The following is a 19348-nucleotide window of genomic DNA, read 5'->3' on the forward strand; positions in this document are numbered from 1 at the left end:
AGTGTTTTGGAACTTAGGAAGCATTGGGTATTTGCCAAAATAAGCCAATAAGGCTTGGCGGTGCGATCGGGCAGTATTGCGGGATCCGAGAAGCTAGTGAAGACATGACTCAGTGAAATCTAGTGATAGCTGGAGCTTGGAGTGCTCAAGTACTTTGAATAGATTAGGTTTTGAGAGTCTTTTTGATATCTTTGTACTTCAACTTATTCACTAGTGAATCATTTCGACTTGAAGGGACACAGAGAGGTTTTTACACTTAGTTATTCGGTTTTCCTTTTCAATAATACATCGTCGTGTTATCTTAAATTTTAGTTTCTTTTCCCTACTACCCTTTACATATTTGCCTTGCACTTATATATTCATCCATGCAATCTTTGAGTGCCTTGATTAATTCATTTGCTAATTACATATATTCCATATCAAGTGCATTTAGATTAAAATTATCCAAATTGTAATTAAAATTGGAGCTCTAAACAAACTTTAATCATTTGTAATATCAAGCATTGACTATGGCTTCAATGGTTAAAGACCTTTCTGTCAATCGGACTTTATTGAAAACTTTTTTTTATTTTTTAGTTAAAGACTTTATTACAAACTTATTACTCTACGTCTGCCTTTGGTGCATATGTATACAGTAGGAAAAAGTGTGTCCTACGCCTGCGGCATCTGATATTCCTTTAATTTCATTTTTTGAGTTTCTGTCGTTCTTTTTTGAGATAAAAGTTACTGTCTTTCTGATACAAATACAATCATCCCAGGACTTTTATTTTTGAGTAGCTGGTTATTTTGATGTGGCCTAGTGCTGCAGCAGTGCTGCATTCAATTCTTTGGAAAAATTGGATTCCCCAATGCTATGTGTGGTTGGGGTGAAAATAGAGATAACGGGGAATGGAAGAAGGAATTGGGGTGGAAATAGAGATAATGGAGAATGGAAGCAGGAAAAGGTAGAGTAAAATGTGATTTTTCATTCTTTTATTGGAGTGTCATACCTTATATTTTTCAATTAAATCTAATAATGTGGTTCAATTGACTAATTAATAACATATTTTAATTTGATTGAACTTAGAAAAAATAGCACTATTTTCGTAACTAATTTGACATTTTCTAATACAACCATATTGTGTCAAAAGTTTTGTAACTTATTTGACATTTTCTAAGGTTTTCAATTGAAATACTCAATGTTCAAATCTCATTTCTCCCAATTATCAATAATAATAAAAACATGAATAATTAATTCAATAATAATATTTAAGATAAAATACTTAAAGAACTGTATTTAAGTTTTGTCCAATTTAAGTTATGATACAAGCTTGAGATTAGATTATCACTCAATCTGATTTGCATAAGAGAATCAACCAACTTATACATACAAGAGCCTTGATATCATGACACATAAGCAAACCTTGCCATCAAGTCCAGCATTAGTTGCCTATGGAAGAATGACGAGAGAAAGTATTAATAACGAGCATTACTCTTGTGGGGGTCATTTAGTTAGGAGGTACTGTTAAGGATGTACTAATTCCGAGGACATTGGACCATCCGAGGATGTTTAGATGAAATTATAAAGAGAACGGAGTAAAGAGAAGAGTAGAGATAATAAGAGATAAGTCTAACGAATGTCCGAGGATAAAAGTCATCTCGATAACAAGTGTCCGAGGTCAGTAAGACTGCCATATCATTATGGACCTTCTTCGAAATTACATCACAACTAAGGGTTAGACATTAGACCAGGGGTAAGAAAAGAAAGTTAAACAAATATCTTCAAAAGCTGCTACCTCCGCATTAAATGCCTTTCAACCAACTCTCTGGCCGCATTAATGTGGAAGTGATGCTTGAACAGTGATCGAGCAGCCTTACAGCTACTGGTTGATGGTTCTGGGAGGTGCTGGATGGGACAAAAAGGAGTTTCCCGAATCTAACCTACACGTGTGTGGTAAGGATGACACCAAGATTGTAGTAAGGATGATACCAAGATTGTAGTATATAACATGGGAAGATGTACTAAAAAAGGGGATCGGAAAAAATGAAGGGTTTTTGAGAACGAGACTGTGCATTCTTGTATAATTTTATTGTTCAACAAGACAATATAATATAAACTTCTCGAGTTATTCCGATGACAGATTTTCTAATCCTATTTGTGTCTAACAGTCTTAAATTACCAAATTTAATCGTTTTTCTTCTGGAATAGATCTAGTTCTTTCATCCACGTTCTACAAATTTATTGTTTGGGCCGCTTGGGTTAGAGCCCAATCCTATTTTAGGTCCAATCCAATTTCAGTCCTTACAACTCCCATTAGGAAAAAAAAAAAAAAAAAATGAACATCACTCCCTATTATGAGGAGTAACGATTACATGCCTAAAACTTCTATTATGGGCTAATTATGATCGCAGTAAATAAAATATCTAAATAAAGGGAAAACATTATAAGAACGTGCATATATTAAGAAAATCCAAACTAGAAATAGGTGTGCGAAAAACACCATGAATATTGAATACTACAAATTATTGTTTTATAAAAAAAAATAATAAATAAAAACTAACTTAAGTATCGGAGAAGCTTAAGTTAGCATTACACTACTTTGATGAAATCTTCCTTATTTTGCAAGTATCATAGATTCAAATCAATCATGCAATTACTGTGCTTGAACACAATTCATACAAGAGGTTTTGGTTTTGGTAAAACTTAGTATTGAACTATAGATGATGTCATAATGTTGCTTTATATCATTATATCGTAATGGGATTGAGGTTAAGTTAAGATTTAATTCGTCTACGAAACTCTTCATTTATCATTCATTTAGACCTTACAAGCATAAGAGCATCTCCAAGAGCTTCTGTATCCGGGTATATTAGCTAAAATTTGGAGAATTTGTGCACTGTTCATGCTCCAACAGCTTAGCTATATCCGGAAATTTTTTTTGCTAATGAACAGTAGCTCATCAAATCTGATGAGCTATTGTACATTAGCAATTGAATTTCTTGCATTAAAATATTATACTAACTCCTTATTTTATCAATTCTTTCTCTCTCATCCGGATTTCTTTTTTTTTTCCTCTCATTCTCTCCGTTGCTTCCTTTTTTTTTTCTTTTTTTTTTTCCCTCTCATTCTCTCCGTTGCCGTTGCTTTTTTTTTTCTCATAAACCAAATGAAATCAGAAAAAATAAAAGAAAAAAGAGAAAAGAGAGAGACCTGTTCATGAGCAAAAGAACTAATCCAAACACAAACCACAAAACAAAATCCAATTCTTAAAATAAATTTGAATCAGAACAAGCAAGTATGAAAAAAAAAAAAAACCCCGATCTGACCCAGCTTGACGGTGGAGATGCTGGAGCGGCAGTGGAGATGCATGCGGTGGAGGCCAAGCTGATCTCTCCCAGTCTTTCTCCTTTCTCTCTATCTCTGTCTCTATCTTTTCTCCGATGAGAACAATTTTTTTTTTTTTTTTGAGGAACAGAGGAGCAAATGAGATGTTGCTGGAAGGATTTGAAGGAGAAAAGGAGAAAAAGAAATAAAAGAAGGGGGATAGAGGACGCGTGTGTGGAGGAGAATGAAATGAAAGAATAAAAAATAATATAAAAAATAAAAAATCCTAATTAAGAAATTTTACCACAATATTTTTACAATATTTTCATAATAAATTTTAAGTAACAAATTGTTATTAGTTAATATTGGCGAGAAAAAAGATAATTTCAGTGGTGAGTTCAAATTAGAATTAGTAACAACTTTTCACATAAATTTTGTTGTGAAAGTATTGCAAAAAATGTTGTAAATATAACACTTTTCATTAAAAAATATAATTGTTGGGAATAAATATAGGAAAAATAAATGATGATAGAGAATGAATAAAGAATGAATGAAGAAATAATATTTAAATGAGATAGAGAATCTGTTGGAAGTGTATTTGAAAAAGTGGGTATGTAAAAGCTAAATGTCACTGTTCATTCTCCAAACGGTACAAAAATTTGCTATAGCTGTTGGAGATGCTCTAAGTTCTTCATCAAATATGAGTCCAAATCTTCTACAACACTTTTTGTGTACCATTTTATGTTCCACCAACCACTACTTGCCATGTTTTGATTTTACTTTCCTTATAAAATAACTGAAGTTTAAAATGAAAAGCAATTATATACATGGTAAGTAGTGTTTGGTGAAACATAGAGTAATACACAAAAAGTGGTATAGAGGATTTGTATTCATCAAATATGGATTATCATTTCTTTCTCAAAAAATATATATATATGGATTATCATTTACATTAACTATAACCCAATTGTTTTAGTGGGAACTATTTAAGCACACTTTTTTCAAACCCAACCTTGTCTTATTCTTGCATAGCTAAGTTTGTCCATTGACGATTGAATGTTTCAAACTGGTTCTAGGCACTATTCTATATTGTTTTAGTTGGCACAACTAAGCTATATCTATATATATATATATATATATATCTAAAAACTGAAGCATATCATTTATTATTATTACGCCCCAATTGAGTCACATTAGTATCCACGTTATTATCTTTTTTTTTTCTTTTTTTTTAATTTGTAGGGACTAGGGTCCAAAATAATTTATTGGGCCTTGAGCTTTGTCCGAAGACACTAACAAGTCCGAGGAGGAGCAAATAACTATTAAATGATTCCCAGTAAAAGTCTTACAAGAGGGAGATGAAGGGAAGGAGATCCGAGGAGGAATTCCTCTTCGAACATGACGAATGTAGTCCGAGTATGTACTCTAGCAATTGAAATGTGTCCCATGAACGTGTGAAAGGAAAAGAAACTCAAAATATCTAAGAAAAAGTTGCTATCACCGCATTAAATGCACTGCAACTACTTTTCTGGCCACATTAATGAGGAGAGGACTTTTGAATAGTGCTGCCTTGACTACCACAACTCATAAAAAGCTGAAAGGGATGACTGATGGGATGAGCACTCAAGTAGGGATTTAGATGATCAACAAGTATAGGGTCAAGATGATAAAAAATGAGTTATATAATATGGAATAACCTCCATAAGAAGGGGATCGGAAAAACAAAGAGAAAATACTGTAGCAATCCAAACTATCTTAGTACCCAACTGTGATTAATATACAATAATTGTGGTATTCTTGGACTGAAAGTCCATTGACGTTAATATCTCTTATTTGTGCTTGATTGTCTTTTAATTCAATACTAGCCGTTATTCAATTTATTAGGACCTAATTATTTGACTCATTATCTACAAATTAATTGCATTGGACTCATTGGACCAAGACTCCATACATCTTGGGCTTGGACCCCAAATTTTTTGCCCTACATAATTGTTTTTAACATTTTTTTTTTTAATATTTACACTTTTCCAACCTTTCTCCCTCCTTTACCTTTTCATCTCCCCACTACTTCTCCAACATTTCTCCCTTCTTTATATTTTCATCTTCCCACTACCATTTACATTAATATCATTCTTCATCTTTCCCTTCATTTTCCTTTATTTTTTCTCTTCTTATTCACACTCTCTTACTATAAATTTGTCATTATCTTTTCCATTTTATGTATAGTTTTCTCTCACAAAAAAAAAAAAAAAGCTCTCTCTCTTTCAAATCTTTGGTGGATTTTTTATTTGCATATCTGCCTTAGGTTGATTTTTTTTTTCTTATATTATTTGAAACTCTATTTTGGGTTAATGCGATTTAGTTTTGTTATTTAAATTGTTGTTGTTGTTTTTTTTTTTTTTTTGGTTCTCTTTTATTGTTAAATGTTATCATATTGCGTTATAAAGAATTAAATATAGACTATATAGTATATAAAAATATAATATTATTCTATTACATAACATGATTTGGATAATTTGATATTTATTATATTACATAACATGATTTTTTATAGTGCTCAATTTAGATGTTAAACTATGAAACTTTACAAATTTTTTTTTTTTGTTTTTAATCTTTTGTGGTGGACAAAGTACTCTTAATAGTTGTATTAGAAATACTCTATAATTCCATTTATTTAGAGAAAAATAAAGGTTGGCCAAAGGAAAATAATTGGATGGGTGACAAATTTTAGCTTTTGCAATTTTATTTTAATTTTTATAACAATGCATATGTAGAAATTTAATTCTTAGATTTTGCTAATAATTATTTATTTGATTATATGTATTGAGTGGACGAAATTACAATTTCTACAAAGAAAATAACCTTAATAGATCATCAACAACAAATTGTTTTCCTAATTGGTCCAATTAATCATTGTTAAGTTTTATTAATTTTTTTAGTTACGTTTTTCGATGTTTAGGATTGTAGGCAGAAAAAATAATATTTAAGAAAGTTTGTTTAAAATTAAAAGAATAATTTCCAAATTTTATATTTTTTTTAATGATTCATAAAATGTTATAAATAGCTTTTATTAAAAAACGGATATTTTCATTAACTTGCTTTTGGAATGTTTGAAAAAAATTGTATTATTTTTATTTTGGTATGAAAAAATTTATATTTGTGATTTATGATTGTTCTTATATTACATTTATGATTGTTCCTATAATAAATAAAAATATAATTATGAAATACATTACTCATTACTAAATTAGTTTAAATTGTAAATATTTTTTTTAATAAAACCATCATAAAAATAATTATCACGCGTAATGCGCGGATTTGCTGCTAGTTAGAATTAAACTAGAAACTTTATTTGTGAAGGAACATTGCACCTACCATCCAACGAATTGGGAGCAAAATTGTACTCCATTAAAGTAAATACCTTTTAGGGAAACGTTAACGAGTGCTTTTAAGATATTAGTTAACATTCCATTTTAGAAAAATTTTGATATCATTTTTATGAAAAATGAAAAAAACTGTCAAAATTGTTTTTTTCATTTTCTTATAAAAATTTTATTTAACTAAATTGTTAACCAATATTCTAAGAACACTTTAACATAACCCTCCCTTTTATATTTCTTTTTCTTTTTAGGTGCACCCGTTTCCAATTAAATTAAAAAAATAAAATACAATAAAAAGGTACACCAGTTTCCAAAAAAAATTATAAACAGGCCCCTAATTCTTTCCCCTGGGGGTGTATAGGGATGGATCAATGTTCGTTTGATGCTCTATACATATATTCCAAACACTAGATATTGCCTATTGTCTCCCGGGGGGGTGGGGTGGGCGGACTCATATACAATGGCATGTCACAGTGTGAAACAGAGTTATCTTAACTTTATATTTAATTCAGCTAAATCAATTACTGGCACATTGCACAAAGTCATGAAGGAAGGAAGATTGAATAATCACATCGAAGATCCCCATAACAATCGCTATAGATCTAAGACCATCTTACAAACATCAAGAATATAATCATGATCCAAGAACAATAATACAAATTCTAAAAAAAAGAAAAGAAAAAAGAACAATAATACAATATACAAATGAAACATCATCATCCGGTGCCACTGTTTCATCATTACTGGTCTAAAACTTATAGAGATTATCATGAGGGTCTACCTCTACTAGATAAATTTTTTTACAAACTGTCTCAGTATATGAGCTCATAGGGGCTGGCCCAGACATAAAATACAAAGACAGCAAGCCAGTTTTGAAAAAAGTAAATGATGGGGCCTTGTAAGTTGTAATTGCTCCAATAAATTCGTCAAAGATCTTCCTACTAGATTTTCACATAACTCTCTGAGTTTGCTTGCATCATCATTTCCTATCTCTGTCTCTCTTCTCTCACAAAAGTACACTGCTAAAAACAGTGTTTTTTATTTTTATTTTTATCTTTTATATTTTTTTTGTTCTCACTTTTTAACATTTTCATTGCCTCAAACACTTTAATTGCTAGATAGAAAGTTTGAGACTTGCTTTTACTCCTTTCTCTATCACATTTGCTTATTTGAGTTATTTTCTGTCTTAAAATTGGTAAAAAGGAAAGGACTTTTTATCTGAAAAATGGTGCTGAGAAGACCTGGCATGAACAGGAGTTTGAACAGAGAGAATCCAGATATTTTGATTATGATGATTGCAGAGCAGCAGATAATGAGAGGTGGTGGTGAGGACAAAGGAGAAAAGAGAGAGAAGGAAGGGATGGGCCCTCTAAAGCCTGTAACACAAATGAGTGACACTACACCAAAGAGTAATGTGTTTACTCTCGCTTCTTTCACTTTTGTGTGGCTCTTCTTTCTCTCTCTATCTGAATTGTAAGGGTCCATTTTTATTCATCCCAGCATAGCTCTTCGCAAAAGTACCTTTATTTTGGCTTTGTGTTTGTGGCACACTCTTTTAGTTTCTTCCTCTTAATGGGTTCTCTGAGACTGATTTGCTTTATTTTCTAGACCCAGTTTGCGTTTTAAGCTTTAAATGTAGTGGGTGTGAAAGAAAGAGAGAAAGTTCTTGACTTGATGGGGTCTGAGTCTCAGAGCCTTTTGGTACCTTGGGGTTTGGGTTCTTGAAGGAAATCCCCACTTTTCTGTTCATGCAAACAAATTAGCTCACTTTTTCCTATTGGCTCCTTTTATTTCTTGAGGTTTGAGAAGGTGGGAATATTGCTGGGTCCTTGTTAGTTTATTTTTATTATATTATAAATTTCTCTTTGTTCTTTTTGTGAAAAGAAGAAACGAGTCTTTTACTACTGCTTTCTGGCTTTTGATTACTCTTTTGTGAAGAAAGAGAAAGCAATGATGCCTTTGTGAACTTCGCAATGTAGTGGCTTGTTTTGGTTTCTGCAAGCAAACCTACATATAGTGGCAACTAGTTATGGATGAAAAACTTTATCTTTGAGCTTTGGAAGAATTCTGAGGTCTAATTTGGAGAAACCCTATAAACCTGCATGAATATTACTGACTCCATTGTTTTGCTTTCTATGAAGGTTTGGTGGGGAAAGCTGTATTTTTTGTGGTTGTTTTCTTAGTGTGTGATACTTCCTCCGCATATGAATGGAAGGTCGGTTATTCTCACATGCTTCATTTTGCTTAATTTTGTATTCTTCAATCATTTATGTTATGTATTCACTGTCTCTTTTTTTTAGATTATGTATTCACTGTCATTATATAACTGCAATAATGTTGAATTTGAAGCTGTAAGTTTTTCTATTTCCAACTTCTGCAGTTTTGGTATAATGTTAATAATGCAGACTTTAGAATTCATTTATTCGATTGCTTCTCCTGGTACTATTTTGTTGTGCAACCATAGTGTAGTCTTAAATCTAAATTACAAAGTTCCTCCCCAAAAAAAAAAAAAAAAATCTAAATTAGTATTGCTTCTAGCATACGTAATACATTGTACCTACCTTTTTACTTTACAGTGTGTCCCAGGATTTTGATAGTTCAAAGAGCCATTCTAAGAAAATTGGATTGACGAGAACGCCTTTCAAAGATTAATCTTAATTCACGAAGAGCTCAAAATAAACATTTGATTATCCCCCCTTTCCTTATCAGGGCATTAGCTTTTAAGGGAAAGGGTGTAGAAACAACCTTCTGTTTATAATCATGTCCTTGTTTTTATGAATATGTAAATTTAGTTTCCAAAACAAATTAAGATTACAATTATTTTCAAAAAACCAAGGACACAAGCAGCAGTTCTGGCTGCAGATACAGAAACCTAGAGGCATGACAAGTAGCCTTACAAATTATTACAATGCAAACACTTGCCAAAGCTACCCAATCACCAATCAGAAAATTCAAGGATTTAGTATATCAATTATCATTAAATTTTAATTCCATTTATCCCTTTTCTGACACATAACGTGGACTAATAATTAGTTTACATCTTGTTTATGTATCTTCCATTACTCCAGTGATGCTATGGTATGTAAGCATTGTCACTTGTTTGCATTTAAACTTTAAAGTTATATGCAGCTGTTTATGGATATGGTTCTATATTTCATTTGTAGTTCCTTTGTTTATGTATGGTCTTGATAGATCTCATCATAAAATAATCTACACCTCTGTGTGTGTGTGTGTGTAGTAGTAGTAGTAGCAGTAGTAGAATAATGTCGATACCTTACATGTTGTCTGTTAGAATGTTTGTATTATTTAGTACCTTGTTGGTTGCTAAGAAGACCCATTGGTTTTGAGATGGTGTCTTTTAGTCATTTCCTCTATCTTAATAGCAACCACATCAGCATTACTTTCTCGAAATAGTTGTGTTACATGGGTTATCAAGGACTTTATATTTACCATTTCATTTTTGGACTTTTCCAGGTTAGTATTACTTGATGGCAAACCATGAAATCTGGAGGAGGGTGAGCAGTGGTATGCCTTGATCTTCCCTGACTTTTTGAGAGGGTTACCCTGGAGATTGTGAGTGCTGTCTTGAAATAAAGCTGGCCTAACATAAAATTGAAGCACAAGAACCCAATTAAAGCAGCCCTTAGTAGCTATTTATGTATGTCATGTGATTTTTGGTGTTCCACTATACGATGGATAATGATTTGTTTAGAGTTCCAATAGATATGAGCGGTCAAAGTGCTGTTTACATTGGTGGGTTTCAACAACATACAACACCTAATTCACTTGTGCAGTCTGACTCCTTTGACCTTAACCGTGAAAACCATATTATGTCTGGATTTCCAGTGCTTTCAGAATTGCAAGGAGAAACTATCAATGGTCTCCATCCTACTCTTCGCACCACAAATGGTGTGGGGATTGTTGATTCGAATGAATTGGTTTCATTGCTAGGACGAAATGTAGTGAGAGATTCCTCACTTTCCAGTTCACGGCTCACTAGTAACACTGAATTTCAAGAGCAATTAGCTGGAGGAAATTCTATTTCTGCTGCTTCACTAGCTACCTTTCTGTCTGCAAGAACTGGTCTTCAGGATAATCTTAACAGTTTAGCAATATCAACACCTGCAATCTGTCCATTGGAATTTCTAGGAACTTATGCTTCAAATGGCTGCTCAAATGGTTTAAATTCTTCTTTCACAACTTCTGTGAACTGTGGATATGATGAAGTACTTGGTAATACAAATACCAAGTATTCTGCTCCACTAGAACTTGGTGGGAAATTCCCAGTAAGGGCAGAGCTTCAGCCATATTCATCCACTGGAAATCCAGGTGCAAATGGATGTCTGTCATCAAGTAGTGGAAATCTGACTGCAAATCGTCCTTACAGTTCCACTAATTTTAATAACGAGCTCTCTCTAACTCTTGCTACTTCTGAGCGTTCTGTTCTAAGTGGGATAAATATCCCAGATCGGTGTTCAGAAATGGGTTTTTCTGGTGTGACTCGCCATTGCTTGAATGAAAAAAGATTAAGCTCTGAACAGACTTCCTGCAACAGTAAGGAGCTTTCTGTAAGTTTTGGTTCTTACAAACCAACTCAATTCTCACAAGTAATATTAGGATCAAGATATCTTCGTGTAATTCAGGAAATACTAGTTCAAATTGCAAACTATTCACTAGAAAATCTAGACCATATGAGTTATTCAAATGGCCGGAATGGTGCTTCTTCAAATATGCCATTCTCTTCAAATTGCTCTGCTGAAAGATGGATGTCATCAATGGTTCCTGATGTGGATGGAGGATTTGAACCTGAAATGGAGTCCACATTGCGAAGGCGTGCAAATGAAGCCAAAAAGACCCAATTGCTGAGTCTGCTACAAGTGGTATGTCAGCTTAGTTTATGTTCCAAATTAGTTCTTCAGTTACCTGATTGGGTGTTGGTGTTAATTGTTGTAGGACAAGATTTGTTAGTAACCACATTTTATTGTAGAGAAATGCTGAAATTATTGAAGTGGATTGAAAAAAAATGTATTTTTCAAAATTTTATTACTTCAATTTGATATTTAAGCTTTGGTTCCTAATTGTTGCAATTGGGTGACATTTTTCTTTTGATATCTATTAGCACTAATAGGCATGAATATCATACTTTTTTGGACACAGGTTGATGAGCGATACAACCAATGCATGGATGAGGTCCATACTGTGATATCTGCATTCCATGCTGCTACCGAGTTGGACCCTCAGATACATGCTCGTTTTGCCATTCAAACAATCTCTTTCTTGTATAAAAACTTGAGAGAGAGGATTAGCAACCATATCCTTGCAATGGGAGCACACTTTAGCAGCCCATGCACAAAAGAAAAGGAAAGATCTTTTGAAACTTCTTTCATCCAAAAGCAATGGGCTCTCCAGCAGCTAAAAAGCAAAGATCATCAATTATGGAGACCCCAACGAGGCCTGCCAGAAAGATCTGTCTCAGTTTTACGGGCTTGGATGTTTCAGAACTTTCTTCATCCGTAAGCTCCCTGACTGTTGAATATCTTATAAATTTATGCATTGAGATCATAGATAGCATTGTTATTCAGCTCAATTATATAGAGACATATTTAGTGAATCACTTTTGTAAATAGAGATGCAAAAACCTCTTACACATTATGATGAATGCCAGGTATCCTAAAGATGCAGAGAAGCATTTACTTGCAGTGAAGAGTGGATTGACTAGAAGCCAGGTACTTCCTGCTTCCATTATAGTGGACTAACTGAAGCATATAGCAAGCTCTGCAGTGCTATTAATGAAAATTGCATTTTTGAGAAAGCACACTACACAAATTACTCAATTACAAACTGAATGTTTTTGTTTTTTTTTTTGTTTTTTTTTGGCATTTTAGGTCCTCAACCATTAACCTCTGTTTTCAAATCATCCTTATCTTTTTGAATTTTTCACTTTAATCCTTTATGCTTTCAAAATTGTTTCACAAAGATTCTTATCGTCTTCTGATAGATAGAAAATATTGATATGGCAAATGGAATTTATGTCCTGCCAGAGGTTCCATATCATCCATATGACGTTGATTTCATGAAACTTTATTTGCTATGTCAACATTTCCGTTAATAAGATGTAAGGATCTTTTTGAAACATTTTAAAGTATAATAATGATTTTGAAACAAAGGTCAAAGCTTAAGGACGATTTTTTAGAGCAGATTGCCAGATTCCTCAAAATTATAATACAGTGAGTAGAAATCCATTTGTTGTGCGACTATTTTGTTATTATGGATTCTGTAGTGAGCTATTCAATGTTTTCTAACCCACAGTTTCTTTTATAAACTTTTTGTTGTTTGGTTAATCTATATTTGGATATATGACCAGGTATCCAATTGGTTTATTAATGCTCGGGTTCGTCTGTGGAAACCAATGATTGAGGAAATGTATGCAGAGATGAATAGAAGAAAAGCGCATCGAGATGATGAAGCCAGCCAAAGTGATCAGAGAAGCCACATAAGCATCAATAATCCAAGATTAAATGTGACTTGAAAAGCTGAAGGAAGAGAGGTATAGAGAAAATGGGGCAGTGAATTTCTGTCATTCAATAGGGAAACAAACCACATCCACAACATGGTTACAAGTAACAACTGTACATAGTGCATTATAAAGTTGGGGGGGTTTAAGATTTGCGGTTTTCTTAAATTTATGCTTCCCCCACAAATGTCTTGTTAAGCCATTCACAATTCTAAGTAACATTACGTGGAAATATTTTGTATGTTTTGAGCAGAATGCCCATTTTCTTCCACTCAATTGAAAAGTTGTATTGTTTTTACCAATGGAATGCATACTTGCTTCTCAGCCCAGCAGTTTGCATAATTGCTAGTGCTAGGTACAAATCTTCCTAACCAAATTTCACAAAAGACACGCATCAAGTGATATTTCCTTAAAAAAAATAAATAAAAAGGCTTCTCTAAATATGACCAGACGAGGTAGTGTGTTTGATGTATAGTGTGTTTGGTTCTTTTGACTTTTGTAACAGCCCTTCTTGTTTTGTTTTGTTTTGTTAAGGTTATTAGGGAGGAGGCTGGGTGCCTTGCTGGTTTGTAGTTCTTTTTCTTTGAATAAGATTATCCATTCATTAAAAAAAAAACTTTTCCTACAGTGATGGCATTAAGCATAACAAGGTGTCACGGGGTCAATTTTTCTTTTAAGTTTTTTGCCTGTGATGGCACTAAGCCCCTGACTTAGTTTTAGCCAACACTCTACATACATACTGCAAGAACACTTAGAACAGAATTATCAAAGGAATTCACACACAGAGTATTTATAGGGCATCAATTCTAACCTTTATTACTCAATATCAAGTACAAAGGAAGCTTAGAGAATACACACGAAATTTTCTAAACAAAAGTATACACTCTGCTGTTGACAGCCCTAACAGCGTAAGATATATATATAGAATTCTGGACTTGCTGCCACATGTGGTCTGACTTAGGACACCTTCAACTGATGTTGTCTTAGCCTGCTTTCCACGTTTCTAGCCTCTACACAGCATGTCTGAACATCCACAAAGTCAGGAACTGCTTGGTAACTGTCGAAAACTGCTGCTGCACACTCTGCACATGCATGCCCATTACTCAGCACATCACCATGGGGCTTCTGCCCATGCTCCAGCAGCACACACATAATAGTTCCATCACGTTTTAGAAGCCTTGGCCTTCTGCCCAAACCCTTCTCATCAGCATCACAGCCCACACAACATGTCCATATGTAGCACACCAACTAACTGCCATCAGCCCACTCATACAAGTCCATGCATTATGCCAATACCAACCAGCCCAATGCCTTGCACAACATATCATCATCACAGCAACCTAGCACTACCTTGCACCCAAGCCACCAAGACCACATACAAAGCAAATACTAACCAAGCCACCATGCCATGCACTATCACATAGGGTCAGCATCACCTGCTGTTGCCCATTAGCACCAAAACCATCTCTGCCCACCATGGCCCTCCTCTGCTATGGCCTTGGGGCATTATGTGGAGCAAGGTGCCTCCACATGCTGCCCCTCATCATGCTCATCAATCTGAATCCAACAGGGAGACTGGGCTTGCCCCCCTCAAAGAACAATTAGTAGCTTCACTTGATAGGCATGAGGAGCCATTAGTGTCTTGAGAAAACATTGAATCATGTGATTGGCCTGATGTTGTCCAAGCACTCCAATTCCTCATGTCATCATCAGCAACTTGTAAAGCTCCTAACAAACCACCCCCACCAGAAGAAACCGACGTCCTTGTCAAGAGGGTATCCTCAAATGCCTTCATCTCACTCTTAAACTGCCACAATGTAAATGCTTTCTCCCAGCTTACCTCTGATTCAATTGCCCCCTTCCACTTCACTAAGTAGTTAGTTATCATATTTCCTCCCTTTCGATAACCAGTCACCTTCTTATCAAGGATTCTGTCAACTTCTCTATCAAATTGAACCATAACAGTAGGTGGGGCACGCCTTGCTCCATTCCTTGCAAGTTCTTCTGCATCCCCACGATAGGACTTCAAGAAGCTAACATGAATTGTTGGGTGAATCTGCAACCTTTCTGGCAGCTTCAATTTGTAAGCCACAATACCAACTCTTTTTACTATCTTGAATGGACCATCATACTTAGGAATTAAACCTCTGTGAATTGCCTCACTTCTGAACTTCCTTCACCAGCACCTTGTCCCTAACCTGGAACTCAAGATGCCTTCTTCCTTTATCAGCATACTTCTTCATTCTCCATGAGGTGTGAGAGGCTGCTGCCCTATTGCCAACTCGAAGGGACTCATCCTAGTTGATGAAGACTTATGCAGATTGTAGGCAAACTGCGCAGAATCCAATAAGTCTAGCCAATTCTTTTGGCTGGCAGTCACATAATACCTCAAATAATCCTCCAACACAGCATTAATTCTTTATGTTTATCCATCTGTTTGTGGGTAATTAGCAGTAGAAAACTTCAATTCTGAACCCATCAAACCAAACAGAACAGTCCAAAATCGACTAGTAAATATAGTCTCGATCACTTACAATATCTTCTGGCAACCCAAAGTATTTCACCACATTTTTGTAGAACAAATTAGCAGCTACCTCTACTGTACATGTACTCGGTGCAACCATAAAAACAACATACTTTGAGAATCGATCAACCACCACGAATATTGAACCCATCCCCTTAGCTTTTGGCAAACCAATAATAAAATCCATTGAAATCGAAATCCATGGACTTTCTGGTATGGGAAGAGGCTGTAGCAAACCTGCTTCCTTCTGAGTTAAGCCCTTATCTTGTTGGCAAACTAGACAAGTCTTCACATACAACTCAATATCCAACTCCATTTTAGGCCAATAGTAAGAACGGGACAGTAAGGCATACATCCTATCTTTACTTGGATGTCCTACCCACTGTGGATCATGAGCTTCTTTTAGTAATTCCCTATGGATCTTTCCACTTGGTACAAAGAGCTTGCCACCCTTGGCATACAGCAACCCATCCTCCAGCCAATAACGCCTCACAAGGCCTGCAGTTACGTCCTGCACCAACTTCTGATAGGTAGCATCAAGCTTAGTACTCTCCCTAATCTTATCCACAAAATCTGACTCCACTCTAGTCAAGGCAACCACATACTCTTGCACTTGTTTGCGACTAAGTGCATATGTTACTTCATTGTGCTTGTCTGGTTTGTGCTTCCACACAAAATCATATTCTTGTAGTAACTCCTGCCACCTAGCTTGCTTGGGTGACAGCTTCTTTTGTGTGTTAAAGAAGATATTAGCCACATTGTCTATTTTCACCACGAACTTTGGCCCTAGCAGATACACCCGCCATGCCAACAAACAATGTACCACTGCAATCATCTCTTTTCATGGCTAAACATTTCTACTCTGCTTCATTTAACTTCTTGCTCTCATAGGCAACAAGATGTTTTTCTTGCACTAAAACTCCACTAATTGCTTTGTTAGAAGCATTAGTATGGACCTCAAAGGGTAACCCAAAATCTGGCAGACACAACACAGGCTCACTCGATACAGCAACCTTCAACTTGTCAAAAGCTTCTTGACATGCATCTGTCCACACCCATTTCTTGTCCTTCTTCAGCAAGTTTGTGAGAGAAGCAACCTTCTTGGAATATCCTTGGATAAACTTCCTGTAGTAGTTAGCCAATCCAAGGAAAGACTTCAATTCCGTCACTTTACTTGGTGAAGGCCAATTAAGGATAGCCTGCACCTTCCCCTCATCTATCATCACCATACCCTTGTTGATTCAATGCCCTAGAAACAAAATCTCTTGCCGGGCAAACTCACACTTCTCTTTCTTAACACACAATTGATGTTCCCTTAGTTTGGACAACACCTTCCTAAGGTGTTCCATGTGATCCTCCAAGGATTCACTATATATTACTATATCATCCAAGTAAACCATAACAAAGCAATCCACATACTCATAAAAGACATCATTCATTAAATTATAGAATGTAGCAGGGGCATTCATTAAACCAAAAGGCATAACTAAAAACTCATAAGAACTATACTAGGTCACACTAGTAGTCTTAGGCTCATCCCCTTCAGCAATCCTTACTTGCCAATATCCTGATCTCAAGTCTAGTTTTGTGAAGTTAACGGCTTTGCTCAATCTGTTAAAGAGGTCTTGAATCAAAGGGATTGGATACTTGTTCTTCATAGTCACTTTGTTCAAGGCTCTATAATCCACACACATCCGCAATGAGCCATCGTGCTTCTTTTGGAACAAAACAGGAGCACCATAAGGAGCCTTGGACGGCTGAATGTAGCCTACATCAAGCAGTTCTATCAACTGCTTCCTCATCTTAGCCAACTCCATTGGGGACATTCTGTATGGGGCTTTCGAATGAGGCTTTGATCCAGGAACCTACTCAATTCGATGATCAACAGCACGCCTTGGTGGAAGGGTCTTAGGCAATTCTGGAGGCATCACATCAGCAAACTCCCCCAGCAGTACAGCCACAGCATCTGGAACTTCAACATACTTGTCCTGCTTCATCTCGACCAATGCAGCTAAGTAAGTCATCTCACCCTTCTTCAGTCGATGCTCAAACTGCATGGCTGAAACTATTGGTCCTTTCCCCTTGCTAGTTTTACTATTTCCTGCCCCACACCTAATAGGAACATGGCATGGCTGCTTCTTATCAATGATTAACAATACTCCAATGAAAGGCAGTAAGGCAGCCACTAAAAATTCATCACCCAAAATTACATCAAAATCATCTAACTCCATGACTAGGAAATTCACATTTCCTATCCACTCACCAACCTTAAACTTCACTCCATAAGCAATTCCCAACACAGGTTTTGCCTCTGAGTTTACTGCCTTGATCTTACTTGGACACTTGCTCACTTTCAGACCATGTCGTTGGACCATCTGATCAGCAACAAAATTGTGGGTAGCACCAGAATCAAGCATACCCTCAGCCCCATTCTCGTTCATCTCCACTTGAACATTAGATAAACCCCTAGAAGTACCTCCTGCACGTAGTGCATTTAGCAATTGCAAAGGGTTCACTCTGCTGGGAACTTCTTTATCGGGCTGCCCACTACTATCTTCAGCAACCATGGCATTAAGCTTCTCACGCTTTAAACAGTCTTTTGCACGATGAGGGCCATTGCAAATGAAGCAACCAGCATTAAGCTTGGGTTGTTCTTTGCTTGGTTGAAAGGTAGAACTCTCTCCCTTGCTCTTGTTATCCCACATTTTCTTTTGCTTATTCTTCTTCTTGCCATCCTTCTTCTGTTTGTCTTTGCCTTTGTCCTTAGACTTACGTTTCTCCTCATCCCCACTGGGCTTACTGAACTTGTAGTCTACTAAGGCATCTGCAGCAGACATAGCAGTAGGCAGATCACGCACTGCTTGCCTTTTTAACTCCATTTGTGCCCAAGGCTGCAAGCCAGACATGAAATTGAACAATTTGTCCTCCTCCGACATGTTCTTGATATCCAGCATCAAAGAACTGAACGTCTTGATATCCATCTTTGCCTTTGTCCTTGGACTTACGTTTCTCCTCATCCCCACTGGGCTTACTGAACTTGTAGTCCACTAAGGCATCTGCAGTAGACATAGCAGTAGACAGATCACGCATTACTTGCCTTTTGAACTCCATTTGTGCCCAAGGCTGCAAGCCAGACATGAAATTGAACAGTTTGTCCTCCTCCGACATGTTCTTGATATCCAGCATCAAAGAACTGAACGTCTTGACATATTCTTTCACTGTTCCAGTCTACTTCAATTTCTTCAAGGCGTCTCTTGCAACCCAGGCAGTGTTAGTAGGCAAGAACTGGTCCTTCAATTCCTTCTTTAAGGCTTCCCACGAGTCAATTTTCCCTCTACCAGCATCTGCATCATCTTTCACAGGGGTTCTCCACCATAACTTGGCATCCCCTGAAAGATACATGCTAGTAATTGTCACCATCTCTTAACTAGGCACCTTGGCAGCCTTAAAATACTGCTCCATATTCCACAGGAAATTCTCTATATCCTTGGCATTCCTGGCACCATTAAAGGGCTTCGGTTCAGGCACCTTCACTTTGGTGGCCACTTCCCCCTCCCTAGGTAGGCCACTCATTGCTCTCTTCAACAGAGCAATTTCTGTTTCAAGTTGGCGTTGGGTCTCCCTTG

At 35.9% G+C, this 19348-nt stretch overlaps 1 protein-coding gene across 3 annotated transcripts; it reads left to right on the forward strand.

Annotated features, from left to right (window-relative positions):
* Positions 1 to 7731: 7731 nt before the first annotated feature.
* On the forward strand, positions 7732 to 13447 carry LOC115971200 (homeobox protein ATH1). 3 transcript variants are annotated; one of them, XM_031090973.1, is made up of 6 exons: positions 7732 to 8093; positions 8826 to 8899; positions 10159 to 11564; positions 11842 to 12197; positions 12350 to 12410; positions 13049 to 13447. In XM_031090973.1, exons 3-6 carry the CDS (start codon positions 10377 to 10379, stop codon positions 13211 to 13213), a joined length of 1770 nt encoding a protein of 589 aa, XP_030946833.1. In that variant the 5' UTR covers positions 7732 to 8093; positions 8826 to 8899; positions 10159 to 10376; the 3' UTR covers positions 13214 to 13447. The 3 variants fall into 3 exon arrangements, with proteins under 3 accessions (XP_030946833.1, XP_030946841.1, XP_030946825.1); XM_031090981.1 differs by having other exon boundaries at positions 8082 to 8157; XM_031090965.1 differs by lacking the exon at positions 7732 to 8093 and adding an exon at positions 8100 to 8493.
* The last annotated feature ends 5901 nt before the right edge of the window (positions 13448 to 19348 follow it).

The sequence above is a fragment of the Quercus lobata genome, chromosome 2 (assembly GCF_001633185.2).
Source record: "Quercus lobata isolate SW786 chromosome 2, ValleyOak3.0 Primary Assembly, whole genome shotgun sequence".
NCBI classification, from domain to species: Eukaryota; Viridiplantae; Streptophyta; class Magnoliopsida; order Fagales; family Fagaceae; genus Quercus; species Quercus lobata.